General features: G+C 34.8%; 1 protein-coding gene across 1 annotated transcript in view; it reads left to right on the forward strand.

Moving 5' to 3' along the window:
- Positions 1-14656: 14656 nt before the first annotated feature.
- Positions 14657-25400, forward strand: part of LOC128220686 (G-protein coupled receptor 54-like) — a 29115-nt gene continuing 18371 nt past the window's right edge. Inside the window, exon 1 of the mRNA XM_052929177.1 lies at positions 14657-15352. Coding sequence (XP_052785137.1) covers positions 14964-15352 — 389 coding nt within the window. The 5' untranslated portion in view covers positions 14657-14963. The remainder of the gene's footprint in view (positions 15353-25400) is intronic.

The raw sequence follows: 25400 nt of genomic DNA on the forward strand, positions 1-25400 counted from the left end.
TAGAAATGTGGCAGAAAACGGCATAAAAGTAGTTGCCTTTGTCACGGTCGAGACAGCACGAGTGATAAAGTTACACTTAAGGCAGGAAAAAGAGTTTGGAATGAGGCCAGACTGAAAAGAGGGCAGGAAACAGGCTTTTTAAAGTAAAACATACTGAATCCGCTTTCCGCATTGTTGACAGTATACACGGGTGCTTCAGTTGGAATGCATTATTTCAATATTGAGGTTTGTTAGCGAAATATCTGTTTTGGACCATATTTGTCAAGGACGGCATCCAATAATTAGCGTACGTATAATGGAATTGCGTTGTTATTTATCCGCGTGTTATCATTTGTATGGTTAAGCTCCGTCTACTCGAAACCAATCCGATATTGAAGTTAATGTACGAGGCGAAAGCAATAAAACTATATGCCAATATGGTTCAATGTATATGTTGATAGATTTGGTTAGCATTATCATCTTACATCTTGTTGGATGGCTTTAATCAATCGGTAAGGCAGTCGACACAAAGCCAATTTGTCAAAGACATGTAAACACAAATAATCATGGTAAGTGCTAATAAACGTTTTTTGGCGCAAGCAATTCAACTATGGGAGATGCATCATTTATATCTGGACATGCCGATTAATTTTGATAGAAGTACGGCATTGGGAATTGATTAACCCTATTCAAAAGCTCACTGTTTGACCGAAGACTTGAGATTAAACTTAATTATCATCTGACTTTTGAAGAGCAAAAGATGTGTGTTGGTTAACATTCACTTAAATAAATGTTGGGCCAATTGTTAGGTTGAATACTCATAAACTAGTTAGTTTAAACCCCAAGTGAACTCCTATTATCTTGACTGTTACGAGGCGGTTCCCTCAATGTTGGGGCAAGTGTGAGGTTGTGTTCTCATAAACTAGTTTAAACCCCAGTGGACTCCTATTATCTTGACTGTTACGAGGCGGTTCCCCCAATGTTGGGGCAAGTGTGAGGTTAAGTTCTCATAAACTAGTTTAAACCCCAGTGAACTCCTATTATCTTGACTGTTACGAGGCAGTTCCCCCAATGTTGGGGCAAGAGTGAGGTTGAGTTCTCATAAACTAGTTTAAACCCCAAGTGAACTCCTATTATCTTGACTGTTACGAGGCGGTTCCCTCAATGTTGGGGCAAGTGTGAGGTTGAGTTCTCATAAACTAGTTTAAACCCCAGTGAACTCCTATTATCTTGACTGTTACGAGGCGGTTCCCTCAATGTTGGGGCAAGTGTGAGGTTGAGTTCTCATAAACTAGTTTAAACCCCAAGTGAACTCCTATTATCTTGACTGTTACGAGGCAGTTCCCCCAATGTTGGGGCAAGAGTGAGGTTGAGTTCTCATAAACTAGTTTAAACCCCAGTGAACTCCTATTATCTTGACTGTTACGAGGCGGTTCCCCCAATGTTGGGGCAAGTGTGAGGTTAAGTTCTCATAAACTAGTTTAAGCCCCAGTGAACTCCTATTATCTTGACTGTTACGAGGCAGTTCCCCCAATGTTGGGGCAAGAGTGAGGTTGAGTTCTCATAAACTAGTTTAAACCCCAAGTGAACTCCTATCATCTTGACTGTTACGAGGCGGTTCCCTCAATGTTGGGGCAAGTGTGAGGTTGAGTTCTCATAAACTAGTTTAAACCCTAGTGAACCCCTATTATCTTAATTGTTACGAGGCGGTTCCCTCAATGTTGGGGCAAGTGTGACGTTGAGTTCTCATAAACTAGTTTAAACCCCAAGTGAACTCCTATTATCTTGATTGTTACGAGGCGGTTCCTTCAATGTTGGGGCAAGAGTGAGGTTGAGTTCTCATAAACTAGTTTAAACCCCAGTGAACTCCTATTATCTTGACTGTTATGAGGCGGTTCCCTCAATGTTGGGGCAAGTGTGAGGTTGAGTTCTCATAAACTAGTTTAAACCCTAGTGAACCCCTATTATCTTGACTGTTACGTGGAGTTCCCTCAATGTTGGGGCAAGTGTGAGGTTGAGTTCTCATAAACTAGTTTAAACCCCAATGAACTCCTATTATCTTGACTGTGACGAGGCGGTTCCCCAAATGTTGGGGCAAGTGTGAGGTTGAGTTCTCATAAACTAGCTTACCCCCAAGTTAGCTCCTACTAGCTTGATTGTTATGAAGCGGCTCCCTAAATGTTGGGCCAAGTGTGACTTTGAGAACTCATAAACTAGCTACAACCACAGTGAACTCCTTTAAACTTGACTGTTATGAGGCGATTCCCGCAATGTTGGGGCAAGTGAGAAGTTGATTACTAATGAACTAGTTTTATCCCCAAGTAAACACCTTTTTGCTCATCATTCCAATGCTGTCACCCTAATTTTGGGCCAAGTGAGAGGTTGATTACTCATGAACTAGTTTTATCCCCAAGTAAACACCTTTTTGCTCATCATTCCAATGCTGTCACCCCAATTTTGGGCCAAGTGAGAGGTTGATTACGCATAAACTAGCTTAAACCCCTAAATGAACACCTGTTTTTCTGACCATTCCCTTTTTTGTTCAAATCAAATTGTGATGAGGTACCGCTCTTAATTCAATTTGAATAACATTTTGGAGAATTAAGTCTCTCTTTTTTTAAATGATTGCATCATTTCGTTGTTAAGATTGACGTGTATTCTTAGAGTCTATTCTATTCAGTGATGTTATCAGAATGTACATGTAAGTTTTAAATTGATATAGTGTAATGTGAAGTAACAGAATATTCGGCATGCATGACTATTAACATATCGCCAAGCATTTGTTGAAGACTCGGCAAATACTAAATACCAAAATCAGAGCATGTCCATGATTTAAATTTCCTTTTAAATTAATATTTGCCTTTTCGAATATGAATATGATATAAATATGTACATTGGTAGAAACGTATGCCACGAGTACGTACCCACGGTTACAAGCAAAGCGGCAACATAAGAGGCATTGTTCATTACATGTATTTAATTTTTCTCGACATAGTTTCATTAAAAGACAAAAGTTCAACGAACGACTCTTAACTCATTGTACACACGTTAATGTTTCATTTCTAACTTACTCGTCGTATAAGCCTGAAAATGGAATCAGTATTTTCAAAAGAAATGGTTATCTGCGGACAAAATTATATTTCTATAGTTCAGTCAACAACAAACGACCAGTTTTGTTTTATTTTATGTATGGAAGGGGGCACGAACTCACTAAAATGCTCTTTGAATCTTTTCAAATAGTTGTCAGAATAATTACGCTTTTGTATATATATAATATATCTCATTGTCTGATGTTTTAAGAAGTTCCATACATGGTAAAAATAACAGTGCATGTAATGAGGCTTGTTTGATCCCCAACATATCGCATTAGGCTTAGTTCATATGTTTATAGCATTCGATGCTGCCCTTTTATTCAAATCCGTTGAATATGTTGATGAATTAACAGTGGGTTTATGTTAAAATATTTTGCTACTGAGCTTGTTTCTGGAGCTTTTCGCATAAATATTGGTAAAAGCTTATTTCAGTTTATGACGCGTTAAGCTAAATACAAACACTTCGGCTTGAAGTAGTGTCTATACATTAAATCATCAAAATAAAAGAAAAAAGAACTCTAATAAAAGGAAAACTTTGATAAGACAATTCTACTGACGGCATTAACAGTTTTAGCACGTCGTGTCTAGTTTGGTGCAATGAAAAGACATGAGCTTCATATTGAAGAGTTGCAGTTTCCAACGAAACACCCAGATCATTTAAATAAAATAATTAAACGATGGTGATTCACGTTCATGATATTTTAATTATAAAAGGTGATAGTTATTGTGCAAATAATGAATAATGAATGATGTCTCATTCACATATACCACATAGTATCGTTTCTTGTTATGACTTACTACTACTTACGGAAATTGTATTAAGAATTTGGAAAATGCTATTTAGTCTCACACAAAAATGAGTGTACTTGTAATGTAAATTGAATTGTGGAAAGCCATTTTAAAAAATCTGAATTAGTACATTTTTATATTTCTTTGAATTATTTTATCGTAGCTTTAAAAGGCTAACACTGTTGCTCCGGCTTGAATCCTTCGTTTATAGGTGATGTTTATATCTGTTCAATGAGTACTTTTAAATAATTTGTCTGTTTATTTGATTTTATTTGCTTCAATCGTCATTGAAAAGTCGATGAGTGCTCTGATGACCCTTATAATTTTAATGTTGTAATTATTGACAAATGATGGGACAAATGTGATGTTATAGCCATGCAAACAAGTTGAAGGCCCAAAATGAAATCCTGGGTGCTTTGATTGACAGCTCCTAGGCGGTACTCAAAGACTTGTCAGGCTGCTTGCATCTTGTCACTTAGTTTGCAATATGTTTCCCGTTCTTCGTTTCATTACACTCCGATTATTTTGAATAATTTGTCGATTAATGCTTGGACAAGTGTATGGTAATGGCCATATGAGCTAGTTTAAGCCCAAGTAAACTCGGTTGTTGCATTGGCCATTCCATGGCGGTTAGCCAATCACTTATCGGTAAAGCTATTTTGATGAGTCATTGTGGAGAATGTGTGCGGTGATTTTTGTATATTTGGTGTATTTATGTTTGCGTAAAATATTGAAAATCTGGAGCTCAATTTTAAAGATAAACCCCCTTATATTGACAAACATACACGAACATTGCTAAATGTCAGCGGATTTTCATTTCACCCGGTCATCAATATTAAGATATTACGTAAAAAAAATATGGAAAAGAACTAATTTTCACCTAAATATCACTGCTGACAAAGATACTTTAAAAGCTCCCAGCCCAAATTTGCCAATGAATCATTAGCCAAGAATAATGCTCATAAGCCAGCACAAGGTACCCCTATCGGTAAGAACAACTAAATATGGGAATTATTCCTTCTGCATAAGGGTCAGTCAGATATGGAACATCAACCTAGGGGAAAGAAGGTGCTCCGAAGGAACACCAATTTGAATAACAAAAAGACAGCTTAAACAAAACTATATCATTAAACGAAGAGGAAACTATTGAGACGAATAAAATGTCAAGGTGTGAGGCAGTCAACGAAAAAAATAAATGCGCTGGAACAATACACTCGAATAAACAACACCCGTGTGTACGGTCTACATAATTCGGACAAGCACGAAACTCCATCAAACGCATTCTTAAACGAAATACAGAACTAGCATATTGACATAAATGAAACAGCTATGGACAGCGGGCATCGCCTTGGGAAATATCAAATTAACAAATTCTGACCTATTATCATCAAGCTTCTTGTTTTGAGATTAACCAAAGATAGTGTGATGCGACCGAAAAAAAATGGACAAAGGAAAATCTTTTTCACTGATGGCCTCACTCGCATTAGCCAGCATTGTTTTTTTATATCGATATGACTTGAAATGAAAGACAAAGTTAAGTCAGTCTGGACCAGGAATAGCCGCATATTATTATGATGCCACGACGATTATATTACCTACGTTGAAATTGAAGCGATGAACACTCGTTAGAACTACCTTAGCCTCAGCAAAAACTACCATACTAACTTTTCTGGGGCAGTATAGCTGTAATGATGACAGCCTTATACACATACGGATCATTAGACCGGTAATATCATATTTCTACTTATTACTTAATGATAAGCCTATGGTGGTAAAGCGATCATTATCAAGTTTAAATATGTTGTATTTTATATTATTTAGGCCTAAAATATGTCATTTGACAAAATTATACACCAATTATGCATATATAGTTATATCTTTATCTAAATTATCACAATCGTTGCTCGATTTTCTACTCTATATATGCAAAGTCTTTTTTACATATTCCCTTGTTTTGTTGTTTAGTTTATATAAGGTGTATAGCATGTTTTAAACCATTCGTTGTTATATCTTAAAAGATAACACACCGTATAAAGCATATTGTGACAATGAAACAATTTTTGATAAAAAAGCTTGTTTCATCTTTTGAAGCTCAATTTTACCAGTGTTTATAACATGTTATTTAGGTATTCAATTTAATATCTCAATAGAAAAAATGTTTGTTACTTTTTTCTGTCTATCCTATAACTAAATTGCCTATGTTGTTCAGCACGCTTTTAAGCTTAAAGTGTATATGCACTTATTTGTTACCAAAACAAGGGTTGTTTTTTTTTCATTGAAAAAAGTGTTAAAAAGCATTTGTTCCTCTTTTGACATTAAATATAACATATGTTGTATGGTATGCTAATAAGACATATTCGTCATATCTAAATATTTACACCTCATCTTCCATTTCGGCAATGGCGGTTATCATCCGATGAACGCAACATATTCGGATGTGTTCGGATCGCAATTCATCGCATAACAATAAACATAGAAACTGTTCATCTTGTTATTGTTTGTATTGTCTCAGCAAGTCCCGTAAATATAAATCAACATTTTAAAAAGTGTTAATTTATTAAATGTTTAATGTATTGTTGCCATACGTGATTCAGTTTTACCTTTAAAAGTGATTTCAAGTGGTTGAACTTTTTTCGCGTAATTGTGAACTTATTTTATAAAATGTTTCAGGTTACAGTCGGGTCGTTCCATTTACAAAATGTGTAAGAATGGATTACTGAAAGGTTTTTTAAATGAAATGAATTATTGTTTTAACAATTCTTGAATGAAATATTGAGCTATTGGTGTAAATTTAAGTTATGAATTGCGGGTTTGATGTCATTATCGGGGATATGAACGCAATTGGGCTGGTCAAAGTACAAATGACACCACGCGTTCTTTGAACAGCCCAATTGCGTTCATACCCCGATAATGACATCAATCCCGCAATGAATTCCTCAAATAGGTTATACAGAAAAAAATACACATATATTATTATCCGTATCCAATTCAAACATGTCGAGTTATTCGTTTCTACTTTTTAGTTATCAATGCGACAACCTTATTACAAGTGTTGTTGTTTTATTTTGAAGCTGACGATTACCTTGTGATAATTTGTATCACATATTTTAGATTATTTGTTATGGTAAATAGAAGCCTGAATAATATTTACCATGAAAAAGGGTAAAATCCACACAAACATAATGCACTTATACCTAATGCGGCCTTAATTGCAACGTCTTGATTTTCATTTCGTTTTTATTTTCGGACAACATCAAGTCTAGAGTAGCTGGATTGTTTAAATCGATTTTTTTTTCAATGGTAAATAAAACTTGTTAAACAAGTTGATTATGTTTTCTTAATATGCTTTTAAATATTCAACATCTACTTAGGGAACAGAAGGTCAATGTTGAACAATCAAATTGTTAAACCTTTTAATCGCAAATGTTATGCATGCGTATTTTTTTGTATTTTTTTTTTTCATTTCTAAAATAATCTGCATAATACTAGCCATTCAACTATTTCACTTAGATAATGAAACAAAACACATAAATTGACCACGAACAATAGCATATATAGTATATGGACAATATATCTACATTTGTAGGCAATTTCATGAACATGAAGAAAATTTTTGCCTGAAATATGTATATAAGATCATGATACAAATCTTTGAACAATATTTTTATAGCCTTTGAAATAATATGCAATGATGTTTTATGATCGCTCTATACAAATGCGGAAATGCCGTTTTGACAATTATATGTAGTTTAATATATAATATAATGAATTAAGCATCTTTGGCATTTTTTTATAGATGAACCCGTATTAATATATTTAACTATGAAAACATAAAATGTATCAATACTAAACCATTTCAAATATATATATATATATATATATATATATATATGTCCTAGTGTTACGCAGCATCGTTTAAAACCTGGATCTAAAGCATGAAAAAAACATTAATATTTTTGTTAAAAAAATACCTCTATGTTCGAATCAATATTGAACGTGAAATAGCTATTGTGAATAACAAACTAAATGTTTATTTGCAAACATAAGCTTTTCCACAATATATTTTTAGAAAGCCAGTCAACTCAACTCATCTTTTATTTCCACCATTAACGGTGATATTCATATTATGTATAAATAGTTACTATGAAGGCATGATATCTATATACATGATATATGTACATACACAAAAAAATAGCATATTATATCAACATGCATATTGAGATTATGTTTGTATCCTTTGCATCAAACTTAAGCTATAAGTCTTGTATCGAACACAATTATGCACTATTCACGAGACAGTTATAAATAAATACAAACGATCGCCTCAAGAATTGTTTTCGCACTGCTTGGTAATTCTGTACATTTAGTTCTGCCCCAAGAAGTGCTAAGAAAAACATTACGCTATCCATTGACAACAGTTCTTGCGCAAGGCCCATGTCCATTTCTATGACGTCAGTGATTAGACGCCACCTTTCACGCTCATGTTTGGTGCACCCGTGAATGATGTGTATATCCAAATTGTCAGTAACTGTTTGACATCCGTGACATCGTTGTGGCAATTGTGGTGGCCTTTTGAACCACAGTTTTGCAATAAACATTCGAATATGTTTATAACAGTTTAAATCAAATATATCATACACTGTTGCTCTACTTACATGCGGTTGCAAAATTCTGGATATACTAAAATCCTCGTCTGACAAAGTTCGTGCTGACCATAATGAGGTATCTTTCAATGAAACAATAGTTTTAACTGTATGTTTCCATTGACGTTTAGAGGGAATTCGTTCTGGATTAACTAAAGCATTGTTGATAAAGCTTTGAAGCCCATATGTACATTGGATTTTACATATATCAGGAATAAAACCTAAAGAAACAGTTCTATCTGTTACAAACTGAAAGTATCGTCGTAGAAAAATATTCTTAGTGGTACATTTAGAGTCTAGACAAAGTATCAAATGTAAGAATAGCAATTTCTTAATGATCACCGATGAATACAATTTATGAAGCCCAAGCATTGATTCACACATATCAGATCTCGTGCGAAAATGAGATCCCTGAATTTTCTTAACCATAAAATGCTGTAAGCGATTAACTGAAGCTATATCGCTTTGTACAATATTATTCCACAATTCACTACAAAAGAGAACAATTTGCATTATGATTATAACGTAGAGATTAACCGAAGTTAATGGATTAAGACCATGTGGATGTACACCTTGAGCAGTCATTGCAAAAAAATGATTTTTTTTTTATCTTTTTGGCATCTCTCTTCAATTTGTGCTTTGCACTTCATGTAAGAAACTTGTTTCACACCCAGGTGATTCGCACTATTAGTTTGAGGGATTATCTGGTCACCATACATCACGTTTCCTTGTAAATACGATTACTTCTGACTTGTTTACATTCATGTCTATTCGCCATGACTTACAGTAGCGATATACAATGTCCATCATTTTCCGAAGATTCAAGGGAGATAATGCCAACAGGGCAATATCATCGGCGTATGCAGGATTGCCGGACTTGGTTGAAAGAACACAGCAGCCGTTGTTACTGATCTCAAGATCTCTCAGAAGGTTGTCGACGTAGATTAAATAGTAAAATGTAGATAAAACACCTCCATGGCGAACTGTTTTTTGTATGTTAATGTCATCTGATGTATCGCCATTAAGCTTAACAACGCATTTAAGATTGCTTCAAGATGCTTTAAGTGTACGGAGGGCTTTTCCGACAATACCAAACTGGCCAAGCTTTAAGAATAGTCCATCATGCCACACAGCATCAAACGCAGCCTTCTGATCAAGCATGCCTACGTATACGTTGCTGTTTCGTTCTATGTGTTGATAAATAGTCTCTTGTAGATTAAACTCGGTGATAACACAACTGAGGCCCTTACGGAAACCTTGTTGTTGTTCATTGGGAAAGTTTATGTGCTGCGATTTTATAACGTCATTGATTCTGTTAAGTATAACCTTTTTCAAATAGTTTGCCGATGTCGGTCTTGTCTTTGCCTTTGCCTTTGTAAATAGGGATAAGAAGGCTGGTGCTCCAGTTGTTAGGTGTTCGTTCATTGTACAACACGGAGTTGAAAAGAATAGCTAATGCTTTTGTCAATACTTCACCACCATGTTCTATGTGCTCATGTAAAACGTTATCGATTGCGGGGCTTTAACAAAGTTTCAGGCTTTTCACTGTGCTGGTAATTTCTTCGTTTGTAACTTCTTTCGTAATTTCTAGTGACATTGCTATATCGTTATCTTCCCTTAAACATGTTTGTAAATCTTCGTTATGTTTGTCATCGTTATTCGCGAATTTATCTTCAAACACCCTGGTAAAATATGTTTCAAAACCTATTATAACGTTCTCATTTGCGTATGTTTTGTTATCAACAGACAATTCGTTATACATTAATGGTTTTTACCGCTTCGTTTTCGGAGTAGTTTCGAAAATAATCGGTAGTCTAGCTCTGCAGCCATGTTCAGGTCATCGGTAGCTTTGTTTTCAGATTCGTTTACAGCGCCGAACTCGTCTAAATTCCCTTTTAGCGACTTTGTATCCGTAAAATGAATCGTTGATATAGCTTCTCGGTCTACCTCATTGATCCATAATCGGCGTAGATGGTGCGCCTTTGTGTGGGCGGCTTTTACTTCTTCGCACACGTAGGGTTTCGCCCTTTTATTATATTTGCTTACTGGAAGAATACTAGCTGCACGGTGTATTGCATTAGTTATTAATTCGTTAAGAAAGTCTGGACAGCATTTTGTACTTTCAACTATGAGTATACAGTTCAGTTCATTTTGTAACATATGTTGATAGCTATGATAATTTTCAATTGTACATTTATTCCAAGCAACGTTGACCCGTAGTGGTGGATCCGGTTTTCGAATAGGAGTCATACTCAGACTGCAGACTAGTGGCAAGTGGTCTGATGTCATAATGTTTGCACTGTCTTCAATTATAAAGTTAGTACACATAGTAACACATGATGATTCAAGCAATATGTGGTCGATTACTTTCCACGTTGGCACAAACGTACCATCACATCTATTTCCTCGTACATGTTGTAATGATACCAAGTTATTGTTCATTATTAGTTCTGTTAGCACTCTTGAACTCATGGTTTCCAATTAGCTGTCCATTGAAATCCCCTGCTAGTAAAACGTCCCCAACCTGGGTGTATTAGGCTATAAATGACTGGATTTCACTTAAAACCGACTTATAGTATTCTATGTTGTTACACGATGGCATATACACACAAAACATATATAAGGGCAATCTATCATGACATTTAAACTCAATTCCAAGTAAACGATGGTTTTACTTATATGGTAACTGATTTATGCTAAATGAAAGTGATTTCTTAACCATAATCGCTGTGCCTGCTTTTCCGCACATAACTGGACCAAAATTATCTACATTTTTGTCAGTATTAACAAAACAATCGTAATATGAGTGAATGCTATTCATAAACATTGCAGATCTAGGTAAAAGTTTATGCTCATTTATAAGTGCAATATATACGTTATACTGATCTAACATTTTTGCTAAAGGGTAGGCTGATGACATAACACCCCTACAATTCCAACAAAGAAGATTCAATGACATAACACAGATTAAAATAAGTAGGTGCGCAAGCATCGTGAACCTAAACATAATTCAAATTTGACACTATACATAAATATATAAAATATCAAAGAGCGCAGATCACTCTAGTATGACGCAGGATTCCAATCGTCAGTGTCCTCTTCCGGTTGTTGTCTATCCCAGTACGTGTGTCGCTCCTGTTTGTCACTGTAACTGTTACCATGGTTACGCCAAGTATCGTCACGCATGCGTCCTCTGCGGTCACTATATCTATCGGACTGGTACCAATCGTTAGATGCCGATTTAAAGTGATAAATGTCGTTGTCACCGTTGCCATCATAACTGTCATTACGCTGGTATTGGTAACGGGACCGCGAGCGTATATTTGATGTTCGCTCGCGAATATGGTCTTCTTTGGACTTCCATTTTCTGTAAGAAATGCCGTCAGGCCAGAAATACGCGTTGTCAATAATTGGTTCAAGATCCTCTGGCACGTTAACTTTCGCCGATGAGCCAAATCGGCCATGGGAGACACGAATGTAGAATACATAAACATCGTTGTCCTTGAAATACGTGTATATATCATTCTCCGTGATCCTATGATCAATGTTCCCGACGTAGTACGAGACGTTCTTTCTCCTTCTGGCGGCAGTGTAACCGGTATGTTCACTGGACCCTGTTTTTCCTGACGTTGCGCACGGACGTTCCTGTGTAGCTGGAGCTGCTGGAGGCTCTGCACTTTCCACTGGTTTATATGCATGAGTGTCGTTGTTACTACTGCTTGTCTTGACTGGTTTATCGACCACGTTTGCAATAGTTTCCGGCTTTTGATTATTTGACACAGTCTTGTTAATGATCTTATTGGCCGTTAAGCAATTCTTCTCAGTTAATACCGGACTGTAAGTCACATGATGAGCAGTCACTGATTTGGGGCGCGGGCTTGTTGTAACATCGGCCGTCTGCTGCATGGGTTGGCTTTTGATAGCCTCTGAGTAGGTCTTTGGATGCTTCTCGGGTAGTTCGTGACTAGCCTCTTCAAGTCTCTTATTTACAGTGGCAATCGCAGACCCCAATCCATCAACATCATTTTGAAGCTTATTTAAATGCGAATCTGCAGTTGATTCAGGCAATCCCGCTAGCACACTCTTCATTGTCCCATTCAGAACCCATAGCTACTCACAATGTTCGAAACATCAGATTGGATGGTTTTGAGAAGCGCAGAGTCAGATTATTGCTGCTTAGATATATTCAGAACTTCAGTCATTAGGTTTGTTACTAAGGCGAGGATATCTGGTTTTGTCACTTCTTGCTGCGTAAGGTCATTATCGATAATGATAGTTTCATGAGAGGCAGTGTTAGCAAATACGTCGTAAACATCCTTTGTGTTCTCTCCGGAGATGCATGCGTTCAGTACATAACAGTCTATTGCACACTTCCGTTCTCGTGATGTCTGCGAGGATGTTTTGCGATTTATAAGGCGGGTCTGTGGACATCCGGGTAGTTCGCGCGCTCTGTCGGCGAGTACATTCCTGTAGCTGTCAATGCGACGATAATTGTTGTTACAAACGCTTAATAGCTGTCTAACATAGTCGTCTTTAGCTAAGCCAGCTAGTTTGCTGTCCATGTCTTGGAAAACCCGTTGGGGTAGAAACGTCTGGGAGCAGTCTTCATCTTCGGTGATACAGCTATCATCGTCTCATAACGAATTATCATGGTTCCCACTGTTACACCGTTCTTGCTTATTAAGCTGCTATTTATCAGCGTCTTTGGATCGGTTTCATCCATGTCTGCAGGCCGTTGCGTTTAACTGCGAGTTAAGCTCTTAAGTACTTAATAATGGTAGTAATTGGTAACCGTTAATTGAATGGCAGTGAAATATCCGTTACATTACACGCTCTGCTGTCCATTCAAGCGTGACGATTTTTCAATTATATTAGGTGAACACTTATCACCTTTACAAGTGACACATAATGGCTCTTTCAAAAGTACAGTGGAAACAAAGCGATTTACTAAAATGTTCTGTATCTCTGCTATCAATTAACAAAATGCGATGATATTTCTGCCAAAGTTAGATGACTCACTGATTGTCCTAAATATCCAAACACTTTTGCTTAAATCGGGAGAGCACTTTTTATGCGTTTGCTTACACCGGAACCGGAAACCCAATTAGTTTTATATGCTAAAGATATATTTGATATATATTACAAATGTTTTTCATGTTTCATGAATTGTTTTGTATACGTTTGAATAAAAAACAAAATGCTTCTTACAGTCTTTGCTGTTTAAAATGTATACATATAATTATCCTTAATTTAAACTCTTGGTAGGAAGTTTACGCCCTTTACAGTAATTTGTCAACTAGCGATACCGTGTGAGTTAGGACTTTCCGTACAACCGGGAAAACTAGTTGTCATGTTATACAGTGCTCTTATTCATTTTACTTTTTTTAATCCTTTGCAGAAATAAAATTAGAAACTGCCATTATAGATACTTGTTTCCTATTTCAAACTGTATGTTTATATATAGGTCACCAGTTAATTGTTAAGTTTTGTTATGTTATGTAAGTTATTTGTGCCGCAAAATAGCTCATTGAGCTCATGTTTACTGAAATCATATGCCCGACTTCAAATAAAGATTCTTGTATTTTGTATCTGTTGTCTCTAGTTCATTGTCGGTTTATATTTCTGTCTTGAACCACAACAAACACGAAAAGAAATCCCCACCTAAAATTTGTATGCAGGTCCTACTTTATCACGCAAATATTTAACGTTGTTGTTGTTTCTAAAAACAGCATGCCAAATACTGTACAATAAGGAACATCACCACTTATACTTTAATGAGAGTATTGGTACATAAGATTTTTTACATAAATAAAAACTACTTTGTGTAAAGTTGATCTAAGTATAAGAGAAACAAAACATAAAAAAATACTTTCGCATCGTTGGTTGTTTTTCTAAGCCTTGTTTAATCAACAAGTCATGCGTTATTAGATAACCATGTTTACAGATTGTTATATGATTCTCATGATTTATTAGCCATGTTTACTTCCAGCAAGTCCATTTTCTCTCATTTTACTCCGCAACCATGATGTCTTTAATCCGTTGAGCAGCAACAGCGTTTTCGCGCGTTCTTGCTGAATGAAATAAGAATCACATTTTTCCAATAAAACCGAGACACCATCGCTATTGGCCTCAGACATATTGGAGCTGCAGAATTTTCAGCTAACAGTGGTGTTTATTTGTGAAAGCAAAGAGTGTTGTCTGTGCCTGATTAAAACCACTTATAGATCAAAAAAGCTTAGGATACTAGTGAAGATGCTTAATTGATTTGTAACTCAATTATCGCCCTGAAATATGGCGCGCGTGTTTGCTTTTCAATTTAATGGTATTTTTTTTAAATTAAATACTTCATTCTGGTTATTTTAGAACTGATTTACCCAATGTTACCCGCGTTTCATTCAAAGGATAAAACGTTGGCTCACGTGTATAGAAATACATCCATTGGTAAAATATATAACATTGCATGAAGTTGGCTTTTTTTGAAGCGTTAATAATGACTTCCTATCAGGAATACCATACAGGGAACAGTGTAGTGATATTCAAAAACATTTCTGCCATTAATGAATCCACAAGCACAAATATAAGTTTACCAGAAAGTGATTTTGAAGACGGATTTTACTATTATGAAGATATTGAAAAGCTCCGTACCGCTTGGGTTAATGAACCTCATTTTGTTCCGCAAACGGTAATATACGGAGTTGTATTTTTACTGGGGATAATTGGCAATGGGACTGTAATTTTCTCTGTCCTCGGAAGCCGGACAGCTCGGTTTGCTACATTTACCTTCATGGTCAGTTTGGCAGTTGCGGATATACTTTTCCTGCTGGTTGTTATACCTCACGAACTGCTCAGGTAATACATTTTGTTTTGTTTCTTAAAAGTATGCCTAATATTAATTCCTTTATATTTATAATGCCCTTGCCTTGTGCCCCTTAACGGGGTTTAGTTTTGAACTTTCGACTTCTGGGCTTGTCCCTGTATTTTTCATTTTATTATGCAAGTTGTATACGTATATACGTAATTCATTTAAATATTTAGTTGAGCTAATGCATAATTCAGAGCGGGAAATATTCCAACTCAATTTTATAATTTAAGTGTTCAGATGTATAACAAACAAAATTGGTTAAGTTTTAACAGAGGCTTATAACCCGAAACATAAGAAGAATCCACGACGGGCAATGCACACTACATATCCGCTTTTTGCACCCTCGCAAGATTTGCTATTTCTGCTTACGCAAGATGTCCGGGCAAAGCTGTTATTTCTTTTAAAAAAAATCATTTAAGGGATATGGAAGTTAAAATTATAGTATTTGATTAATAAGAATCAAAGTTGCAGGTTAATCTCGTGGCGGCTACAAATAACTTACTCATTCCAACTAACTATTACGATCTCACGACCTAGTAAGACAAACTTTTTCCTTCCCACAACTCACTTATCTCCAGGCCTCTACTGATTTATACCGTGGTCCCGATATACTTAGTACTCGTTCCAATAAATAAAGCTTAAAATGCACGTAATCATTAGTACAACAATAGAACTTCTAGACCTTTATTGTTTTGTTTTTATTATTGCATTTCTAAAACTTCGTTCATGTCTTTAATTACCTGGGGTGCCTGAGACGTTTGTGGAATTTTCTCCTGAAGTTCAAAATATATAACAAAAAGAACAATTAATCATACTAATAAATTAAAATAAATTTGTTATTACTCTAACGAATCCAGAAAATACAAAAACAAGAAAAAAAATTCATTCATTGAAACAAAGGCACTAACGGCGACCCAGCGCCAGTTACATTCTATCACGTCGCTTTTGACTTTTTTCAATCACGCATTTATTTTTCCTCGATGTAATCACCGCCAAGTTTTACATTTTTTGTGGCGTGAGATCTATAATTGTTTCCACTTTAAACTCGCATACGGTCTGGAACAATTAATCATACTAATAAATTAAAATAAATTTGTTATTACTCTAACGAATCCAGAAAATACAAAAACAAGAAAAAAAATTCATTCATTGAAACAAAGGCACTAACGGCGACCCAGCGCCAGTTACATTCTATCACGTCGCTTTTGACTTTTTTCAATCACGCATTTATTTTTCCTCGATGTAATCACCGCCAAGTTTTACATTTTTTGTGGCGTGAGATCTATAATTGTTTCCACTTTAAACTCGCATACGGTCTGGATTTCTTTACGTCGTAGTTAAGCTTTAACTTCAGGGAAAAGTCTGGACCGTATGGTGAGTGGCTCAGTCTCGAAAATCAGAGAACAGCCATCTTAAGCTCGGATGATGTAGCTATATAAACAGGCGCATTGTCTTGGAAATGATATAATATTTTATAAAGCATGACTTGTATTAATGCACACAGTTAATACACACCGTTTTAATGTTGCTGATTTTAATAATTTCAACTTGAACACTTTGATCAATCATGCGGATTTGTCGGTATGTCCATTGGGCACCTGTTTAATAAGAATCATCCATAAAACACAAAGATGTAGTTTTATATCGATAAGATAACACTCTCTTCTTCGGTAGTGGAGTCCTTGGTGTCTTCAACATCGAAGACTGTTGTTTTGATTCGGGTTCTTGTCTCATATTGCGATCTAGGAATTCTTTCCCATCATTGTATTTTTGTTAAAAAACCTCTCTGGGGTCAAGACAGCCGTTGATAGGTTTTTCAAAATTTTCAAAATGCAACAAAATTCTATTACAAACAAAAACCAATATATTGTGGTGTTTGTCTTTGACGATCAAACAGTGAATTTTGACTTCACATGATGTTAGTACATATATATATGTTGTTTTTATCTACATTCACATATTCTTGTGTTTTTGCGCATATTAAAAGCACTGATATAAGGTTATCCTCATAATGGTTTTAATGGCCGCAAATTTGAGCAATAGTTTAAGTTCGTCTGTCAAAAGAAGAAAGTACACGAGCGAGACAAGGTGAAAGTTTTGTATTAAAGCCTAAAAGAGATTCAAACGTAACTTGGTACCAATATTTTCAAAGATAATGCGCACATATACAGAAAGGCCCATGACTATGTCTTTAACAAAAATTGAGCCTCTCCCCATCATTGGTTAAGATATTCTGTCTTGAAACACAACTAACATGAAAAGAAGATCCCGCTTAAGGTTATATTTTGAGTACGAGTTTATTACACATAAATTTAACATTGATGTTGTTTCTAAAACCTGTATGTCAAATACTGTACAATAAGGTACACCACCACTTGCATTTAACAGAGAGTATCGGTACATAAGGATTCTTATAAAAATAAAAAACTACCTTGCATATAGTTGATCAAAGTATAAAAAGCAAAACATAAAAAGACATTCGCATCGTTGATCGTTCTTCTAAAAATATGCATTCATTAAGGAAGACGGGGGGATTAAGAGATGCCTCGATGTATTGTGCATAACGTTGTCTTTTTCTTTGCAGAACCAATATTTTCCGCACGTATGATGCATAAATACATTCTAATATTGTCCTGATGTATATCAAAAACAAACTCCGTGTTCATATTAACACGCACGAAAGATTGTTGTTCACGATAAATATTGCTTTGACTGCGATCTGTAAATATTCTTTAATTGGGCCTCATGAGTTTTCTTCAGACCTCCAACCCTTTTATTTTAACATTTAACCATCATCCTTATCCAAATTATTCTTAAGGGGGCGTAATAATAATTTGGACATGAGTGATGGTTGAATGATTTGAATAAAGAGATTCTTTAGAAAGGTTTGCTTGTATTTAACAAAGATTATTAGTACATGATGTTTGTTATATCGATGAAAACTACCGTGTATATAGATGATCAGAGTACGAAAGCAAAACATAAAACGGCTATCGCACATAAGGTCGTTCTTAGAAATGGTTGCACTTATTTAGGAACAGGGATGGATCAAAAGATGCCATGATGTACAGTGCATTACGTTGTCATTTTCTTTGAAGAACCAATAATTTACTTCCCAGTAGATGCATAAATACATACTAATATTGTCCTGTTGTTTATCAAAACAAACTCCGTATTCACAATAACACGCAAAGATATTGCTGTTTCAGATAAATATCGGTTTGACTGCGATCTGCAAAATATTCTTCAAAGATTGAAGTAGAGTTGTGGGCGTCATAATTGATGCAATAACACTTATGAATATAGAAGTACAGTGCTTTTATCGAGTCTATATGTTTCTTCTCGCAGTATCTGCTGAGTAGCCAAACGTTAGCTATGTTAAACACTCAAAAAGAGGTATACAAAGTCGCAAGACAACTAACGTACATACTCTCACCCTTTTCGCACAATGTATTAACTATAAAAATTGATTCTACCAACAACAAGAATGACGTTAGTTAGCAGATCTCGTTTAGTGATAATAGTTTGAAAAACCGATTTATGCCTAACAAAAGAGTTGCCGAATCATTACCTATTTAAACTTGAATTTTATCTTTTACACAATGAACGTTAAAACAAAGAATGCAATCATGCATTCATTGGCTGACGATTATTCATATACATTTTGCTTGCTCGGTATCTTAAACAAGTTCAAATATATTAAACAAAACTAAATAAAAGTATGTGTATTGAATAAGTACTTACATTTTAACACAAAAAAATACTCGGATTAAGAATGGATTACCTAGGAAAGAAAGTTGAAATATGGGCGATATAAACGGGTCGAAACAATAAATCATTTACAAATGAAAAATAAATAAAAATAAGTATGATGTTTGAATAACGACTCTTTGAAAGTATAATGTGGAAAATAAGGTAGTAAATGGCTTCTATATCAAACTTAAAAAGTAATTACCACATTTTGATTGTGTATTAACTGTTTATGAGCTGAAATACTGGCTCAGCTATATGTTCTCAGCAGTGTTTATGTTCTATTTACAATAACCTATGTATGTTAATTTCCTAATTTGATAAGTTTTTAATGTAGTCTTAGGATTATAATCTTATGTCGAGTTTATGAAATTGCCGCTCAAGGTTTATTCATAAGTTCCAAAATAAGAAATTGAATACAACTTGCAATAATTTTGCAGATAATGTATGTTCGGTAATTAATTTCACAACTTAGTAAGAAGGAAGCTAACGTCTTAAAATGATACCAAAAGTATGTGGGGCAACCAGGCATGATTATTCAATATGTATTAAGTCGTCTTAGTCGGGATGTACCTGCTTACAATCATAAGGTATCTGTTTTCAGCGTCTTCTTGATTAATGTTATCGGTTTTGTTCATATGGCAATGGTTATTTCTTCATTATCTGACCGATTTAAAAAAGAGGTAATTCAAGTGTGATGTTTTATAAATATGGATTCAAACATAAGATGTTGGCAGAGGTATTGTGATAACGTCTAAATAAATGAAATGCCAATTTGACCTTTAGAATACGACCACAAATGTTTTAAAACAAGGAACGAAATAGATAATGGGAAAATACGTTAAAACAATTAGCCTGTTTGACTAGTTCATGTTGTCATTTATCTTGCTGGAAAGGGGGTATTCAAAAATTATAGTATGATTTAGTTTTGTTTTGCTTCAAAGACTGGTTAAATTGAACAAAATGAAAACAATAATTACAATCTTTCTGTTCTCCACCAAGCTTTGATGTTTACAAAATGTAAGTAGTGGTTTATTTTATAACTACGTCAAATTGTGATTAATATAGGTTGGGATTGGATGCAATTATCTTACCTAATTATGTGCTGTCATATATTGAAATATATATACATTTTACTAAACTATTGATTGGATTTTTGGTAGTTGACAGGTTTATCTAGTTTATCCTCGTTGATATATTCGGAGAATGGAACTACTTTTTTAACATTTCTTTTCCAACAATAACTCTTAGCATCATGTTGCATGGTTTGCTGTTTCTGTTTGTTGTTTTTGTCAATTTTAATTAACGCATATTTCTACTTATACGGTGTGTTTTGAATCATTGGAAATCCAATGCAATGCTAGGAAAGAATACAATCCCAATGTTATTCTTTTATATACCCTGTTTTATTCATAGAAGCACAGGTATATCCGCAAAAAAACGTATTCAAATCCGTTTGAAATAGTGTGTTTCGCCGCTAGTTTGAGAAAAATACGTCGGGCCCCTATTCCACAAAAATACTCAAGTCAAATCTTGACCGAAAGAAGAACGGACAGGCAATTGCATTTGCTCCACGGTGAACATGCTATTTTGTGTTGGCATTATACCTATATTCAACGTTGATGTTTTTGTTAACTTTGATAATGCTTTCCAATTTGTATCATAGCCTCAATCTATCTAGTGTGAAATAAGAGTAGCATGGACACCTTTTAGAATTATTTTTCAAATCTGCAACCTGCGTTATCAAAAACCATAAAAGTATACACCAAAAGACACACTGTTTCTCATGTAATACTTAAGTATTCCGGCGGATATAACTTAATCACATATTTCAAGCAACTCAATTTGATAGAGTAGATCAATCTTCGGAATAGTTTACACTTATTAAGAAAAAATGTGAGCATCGATGGATGCTTGATACAATTTTCATTAAACTGTCATTTCCTTTGAAGAAGCAATATCATGTCATGCAGATGTATTATTGCACGATAACAATATTATGTTTTAAAGCAGAACAAACTGCGCATTCATATAAACAATCAAAAGATTGTGTACCCGATAATAATTGCCAAGGCTGCGATTTGCAAGCATTTATCAAACGGAGAAGAGGTATGGGCGTCATACTGCCTCATTCAATTACATTCAACGGCAACTGAAGTAGTTTCATTTTATCGATGCAGATTCTTCTTAATTCCCGTATAATTTATGAAACAAACACACACTGAGGCCTTTATAAGCCACACGTTCTGTTTCATACAAGTATACAATGAAGTACATACGCATACTCGTTTGACTCAACAATACAGGTAACTTTTAGTATTGTTCTCAGGCTTAAGCGTCAATTAAATCATAATTTATGTCTCTCTCAAAGTAGTAAAATATAATGGTGAAATATATTCATTGCAAACTAAATCCTAATCGACAATAGTTATCATGATGGTCATATCACCTAGACAAGTAACTAAACATTGCTCCGCCTATTACAGGCATGGAACACAGCTTATGATATACACACAAAGATCAGTTGACGGCCTTCGTCAATTAAGTCTATATATTATCCTTAGTCCTTCCGGATGGCATTGTATTAATGGCTTGAGTTGAGTTATATTCTTATTTCAGATTATCAAAATCTGCATTGATACAGCAATCAGGACATTATATATTCAGCTCTAATGGGTTATGGTTGGTGGAATTGTTTGTAATCGGGAGATCTCGGAAGCTTAAACGGTTTACGAGTAACGTTGACCCCACAGGGACACCTTAGTATCTAAAAGTTAGCAAATATCTTTTTAATGTTTGTCAACCAACGTCACAAGGCAACAAAAACATATAGTGCTTAACACTTTTCCCCAACACTTATGAACTATACAAATTGAATAAAACCAACAAGACTGACCTTGACCAGCAGATCTTGTTTATTGATAACATTTGGAATAACCGATTTACCACCATACAAAAGCATGCTTTACTATACATGATGAATTTTCTTTATCTGAATCATGGTACACCAAGTTGGAGACAAAAAAATAGAAGGACTTGCAATTTAGTTTAATAAATCTCATAAAACTTAAATGTAAGTGAATGTGAATTCAAACAGGCAGAGTGCGTGTTTTTTTCAATGTTTTCCTGGCCAATCCTGATGTCGGTTAATCATTTTTGAAACTTAAAACGTATACATAGTACTTTCAGTGTTGCAGAGTTAAATAAAAACATCGATTTAAAAATATAGTTTATCTTCCTTATCTTACTGTTTAGAAAGTGTTTACATAAGCCAAACATAATGTTTTATACATCTTCGTTTTGATAAGTAATTTTTGGAATATTTTGTTTTCTTCAGATTATAACCGACTGCCTGACTTGCGTGCGTTTACGTTCGGTTTTAACAGTGATTTGGAGCTTAAGGAGAGATACATTCATTACATTTCGCTATACTCGCAATTACAGCCGGTGATTTAATCAGGATACAAATACTATTACGATTTTATTCCTAATTACCCTACGACAAGCGTGTAATCATACACAATAAAAATACAATCCAAGATATTTCCAGTTATTTTACTGTTTTGCGCCAGTTTGAAATATTCGACTAATAAACGGTTTAGGAAATAAAACAAGTTTATCTTTATACAATGCCAATTCTGTGAAATACAACTCTTATCTACCACGTATTTATGTTAGGTGATGACCATGACCTACCTTGTCGTGGGAACGAGTTAATAAATCTATGGCACGTGATTTCAAAATCACATAGCTCACCTTTTCACGTCTGTGAAGCTTGAGCTGCACGTTCTCGTTTGTCAAAACAATCAATATCATTAGAGCTTTCTAGAAGTAGATGAAAAGGTGTATTGTTTGGTCTGGCGAGTAAGTGCATTTGATCGCAATAAACAACGCGATAGCTGACTTATGAAGTGAAATACCCCAAAGTTGACTTCTATTTGAAGCTCGTCTTGCTTTGAAGAAAAACGTATAGTTATGTTTGTTGTCGTCCTCGTTCTCGCTGGCGTCGTGGTTGTTGTCGGCATGTTATTATTTGCCATAATTTGAATTATTTTCAAGACATTCGCAGGAGACTTGGTACACATACTACAAGATACAATACGCACATGTAACGCAAGGCCCATAACTACGACTGAAGTTGTTAGTCAGACATGCCCTTTCAGCGACTGAATTAAGAACAGACATGCAATATGCGTTCGCTTTACTGTGAGCTTGTTGTTTCGTGATGTTATACCACGTACACGAATAACAAATTCTCTTAAGATAATAATGAGAAAACGAGATAATTTTACCTGGATTGAGTTAATAAGTTTTGTTTATTTTTATAATGATTTCCAGAAGCTAAGATATATCATAATTTCCATGTATCTTATTTGAAATAAGACCGTTATAGACGTCCTTTGTGACTTCATCTGAAATCTAAGACATTCATATCAAATACTGTAAAGATGGGTACGAAACAAGTTGAATGTTAAAGGTACCACATGATTTTCATGTAAATATAACTACTGCGAACTTAGCTGAACAAAGCACTTTAGGCATAGAGAGATAACTTGTAAATTAGATCTTTATTCTGAAAAATTTGCCCTCATTAAAGGGCCTATGAGTATCAAGGTATGATATGATGTATTGTTTATACAATTGACTTTCCTTTGCGGCACAAGTATATGTCATGCAGATGAATGAATACGCGATAAGAATGTTCTATTTGATATAAAAACAAACTCCGCATTCACATTAATACGCAAAGAGATTGTTGTACCCGATACTTATTGCTATAATTGCGATTTGCAAGCATCATCAAACGGAATATAGATGCTTCCTCATACAATAACAATCATATAAAATAAGGTACAGTCGTGTTTGATCGATGCCGAGTCTACCTTTCCGCATGTTTATATGCATATATATAGCCATTCATAAGCCCGACGATTAATTTGTATTATAATTGAACTCTACAGCAGAGGTGTCTTCTAGTATGCTTCTCTGGCAAATATGTCAATGGAATCATAATCATTTCTTTTATATAGACAAGAACACATTACTTTTATATAGACAAGAACACAGTACATTCTAAGCTGAATAGTAACACACACAGCTGGTAATAATATAGAGAAAACACTCGTTCCCTTACACGACGTCAAATTTCTTACTTAATATATAGAATTTATTTTGCTCATTCGGATACGTTATGTTTATCTTACAATGAAAAATGATTGCAGACATGCAATCTTGTACGACCGACTATCAAGATAACGCTTATTGAACCAGGTATTAATAAAAATATAATGCTGACTTGTTAATGAAAATGTAACTTTAAAATAATGTTCAGCAAATATGTTCGTACTGCAATATATACAACAAGACTAATTTTGATGCAAAGCAACAACGACGTCGCGAATGTTGTTCAAACATGATGAAAAGGAAGCAGATGCAGTTTACTAGCATGCTGAGTTTGAGGTACCTGGATACAAGCATTCTACAGTTATTTAAAGAAATCGGATATTGAGCTCAGCCCAACTGGCGTCAAAATAGTTAGAGCTCTGGTCATGTATGAGGGACCTCTACCAAGTTCGAGGTATCTATGCGTAAGCGTTATTCAATTATTGATAGGAAACTGTGTATTTTCGGTCACAACGACCTTGACCTTTGGCCCACTGACCTCAATGGTAAACGCAAACCGAAAGAAAGGTAGTGCTAAAACCTGGTACCCGGTATCATTTCCATTGATACCGGGATATTATCAGATGACAAATCTCGGTATGAAATCTCCCGCTATTTATTGCCTATTAAGGACTTATTATCGGATAAGATATCTGTTTTGCAGTTTTATTATTACAATAAGAGTATCTAAGTGTCATCTCTAAATAGCCATGAGCCATATATATATTCCAAATTTCAAAAATTATAGGGAAGTAATGGCTAGGTTACGAAATGATTACATTAATTAATCGGCTTTTTAAAGATCAAAACACATTTTCTTTGTATTATTTAAAACATTGAGTGTTACAATATAAAAGAAGTTCCAATCTATTCCCTATTTATTTCCTTAAAACACACACACAAAAAAAATAATAAATTAAAAGCTGCTATACCCAAGATTTTCATGACTACATTAATGTATAGGCTTTTTAAAAATTAAAACACATTTTCATTGAGTTAATTAAACATTGTGTATTATAATATTATTTTCCAAATCTTTTCCCTAATTATCACATTAAGAAACACGAAAAAATCAAACAATGATTATTAAATTAAAAGCTACTATACTCAAGATTTACAGTT

The sequence above is a fragment of the Mya arenaria genome, chromosome 15, assembly GCF_026914265.1.
Source record: "Mya arenaria isolate MELC-2E11 chromosome 15, ASM2691426v1".
Taxonomy (NCBI): Eukaryota; Metazoa; Mollusca; class Bivalvia; order Myida; family Myidae; genus Mya; species Mya arenaria.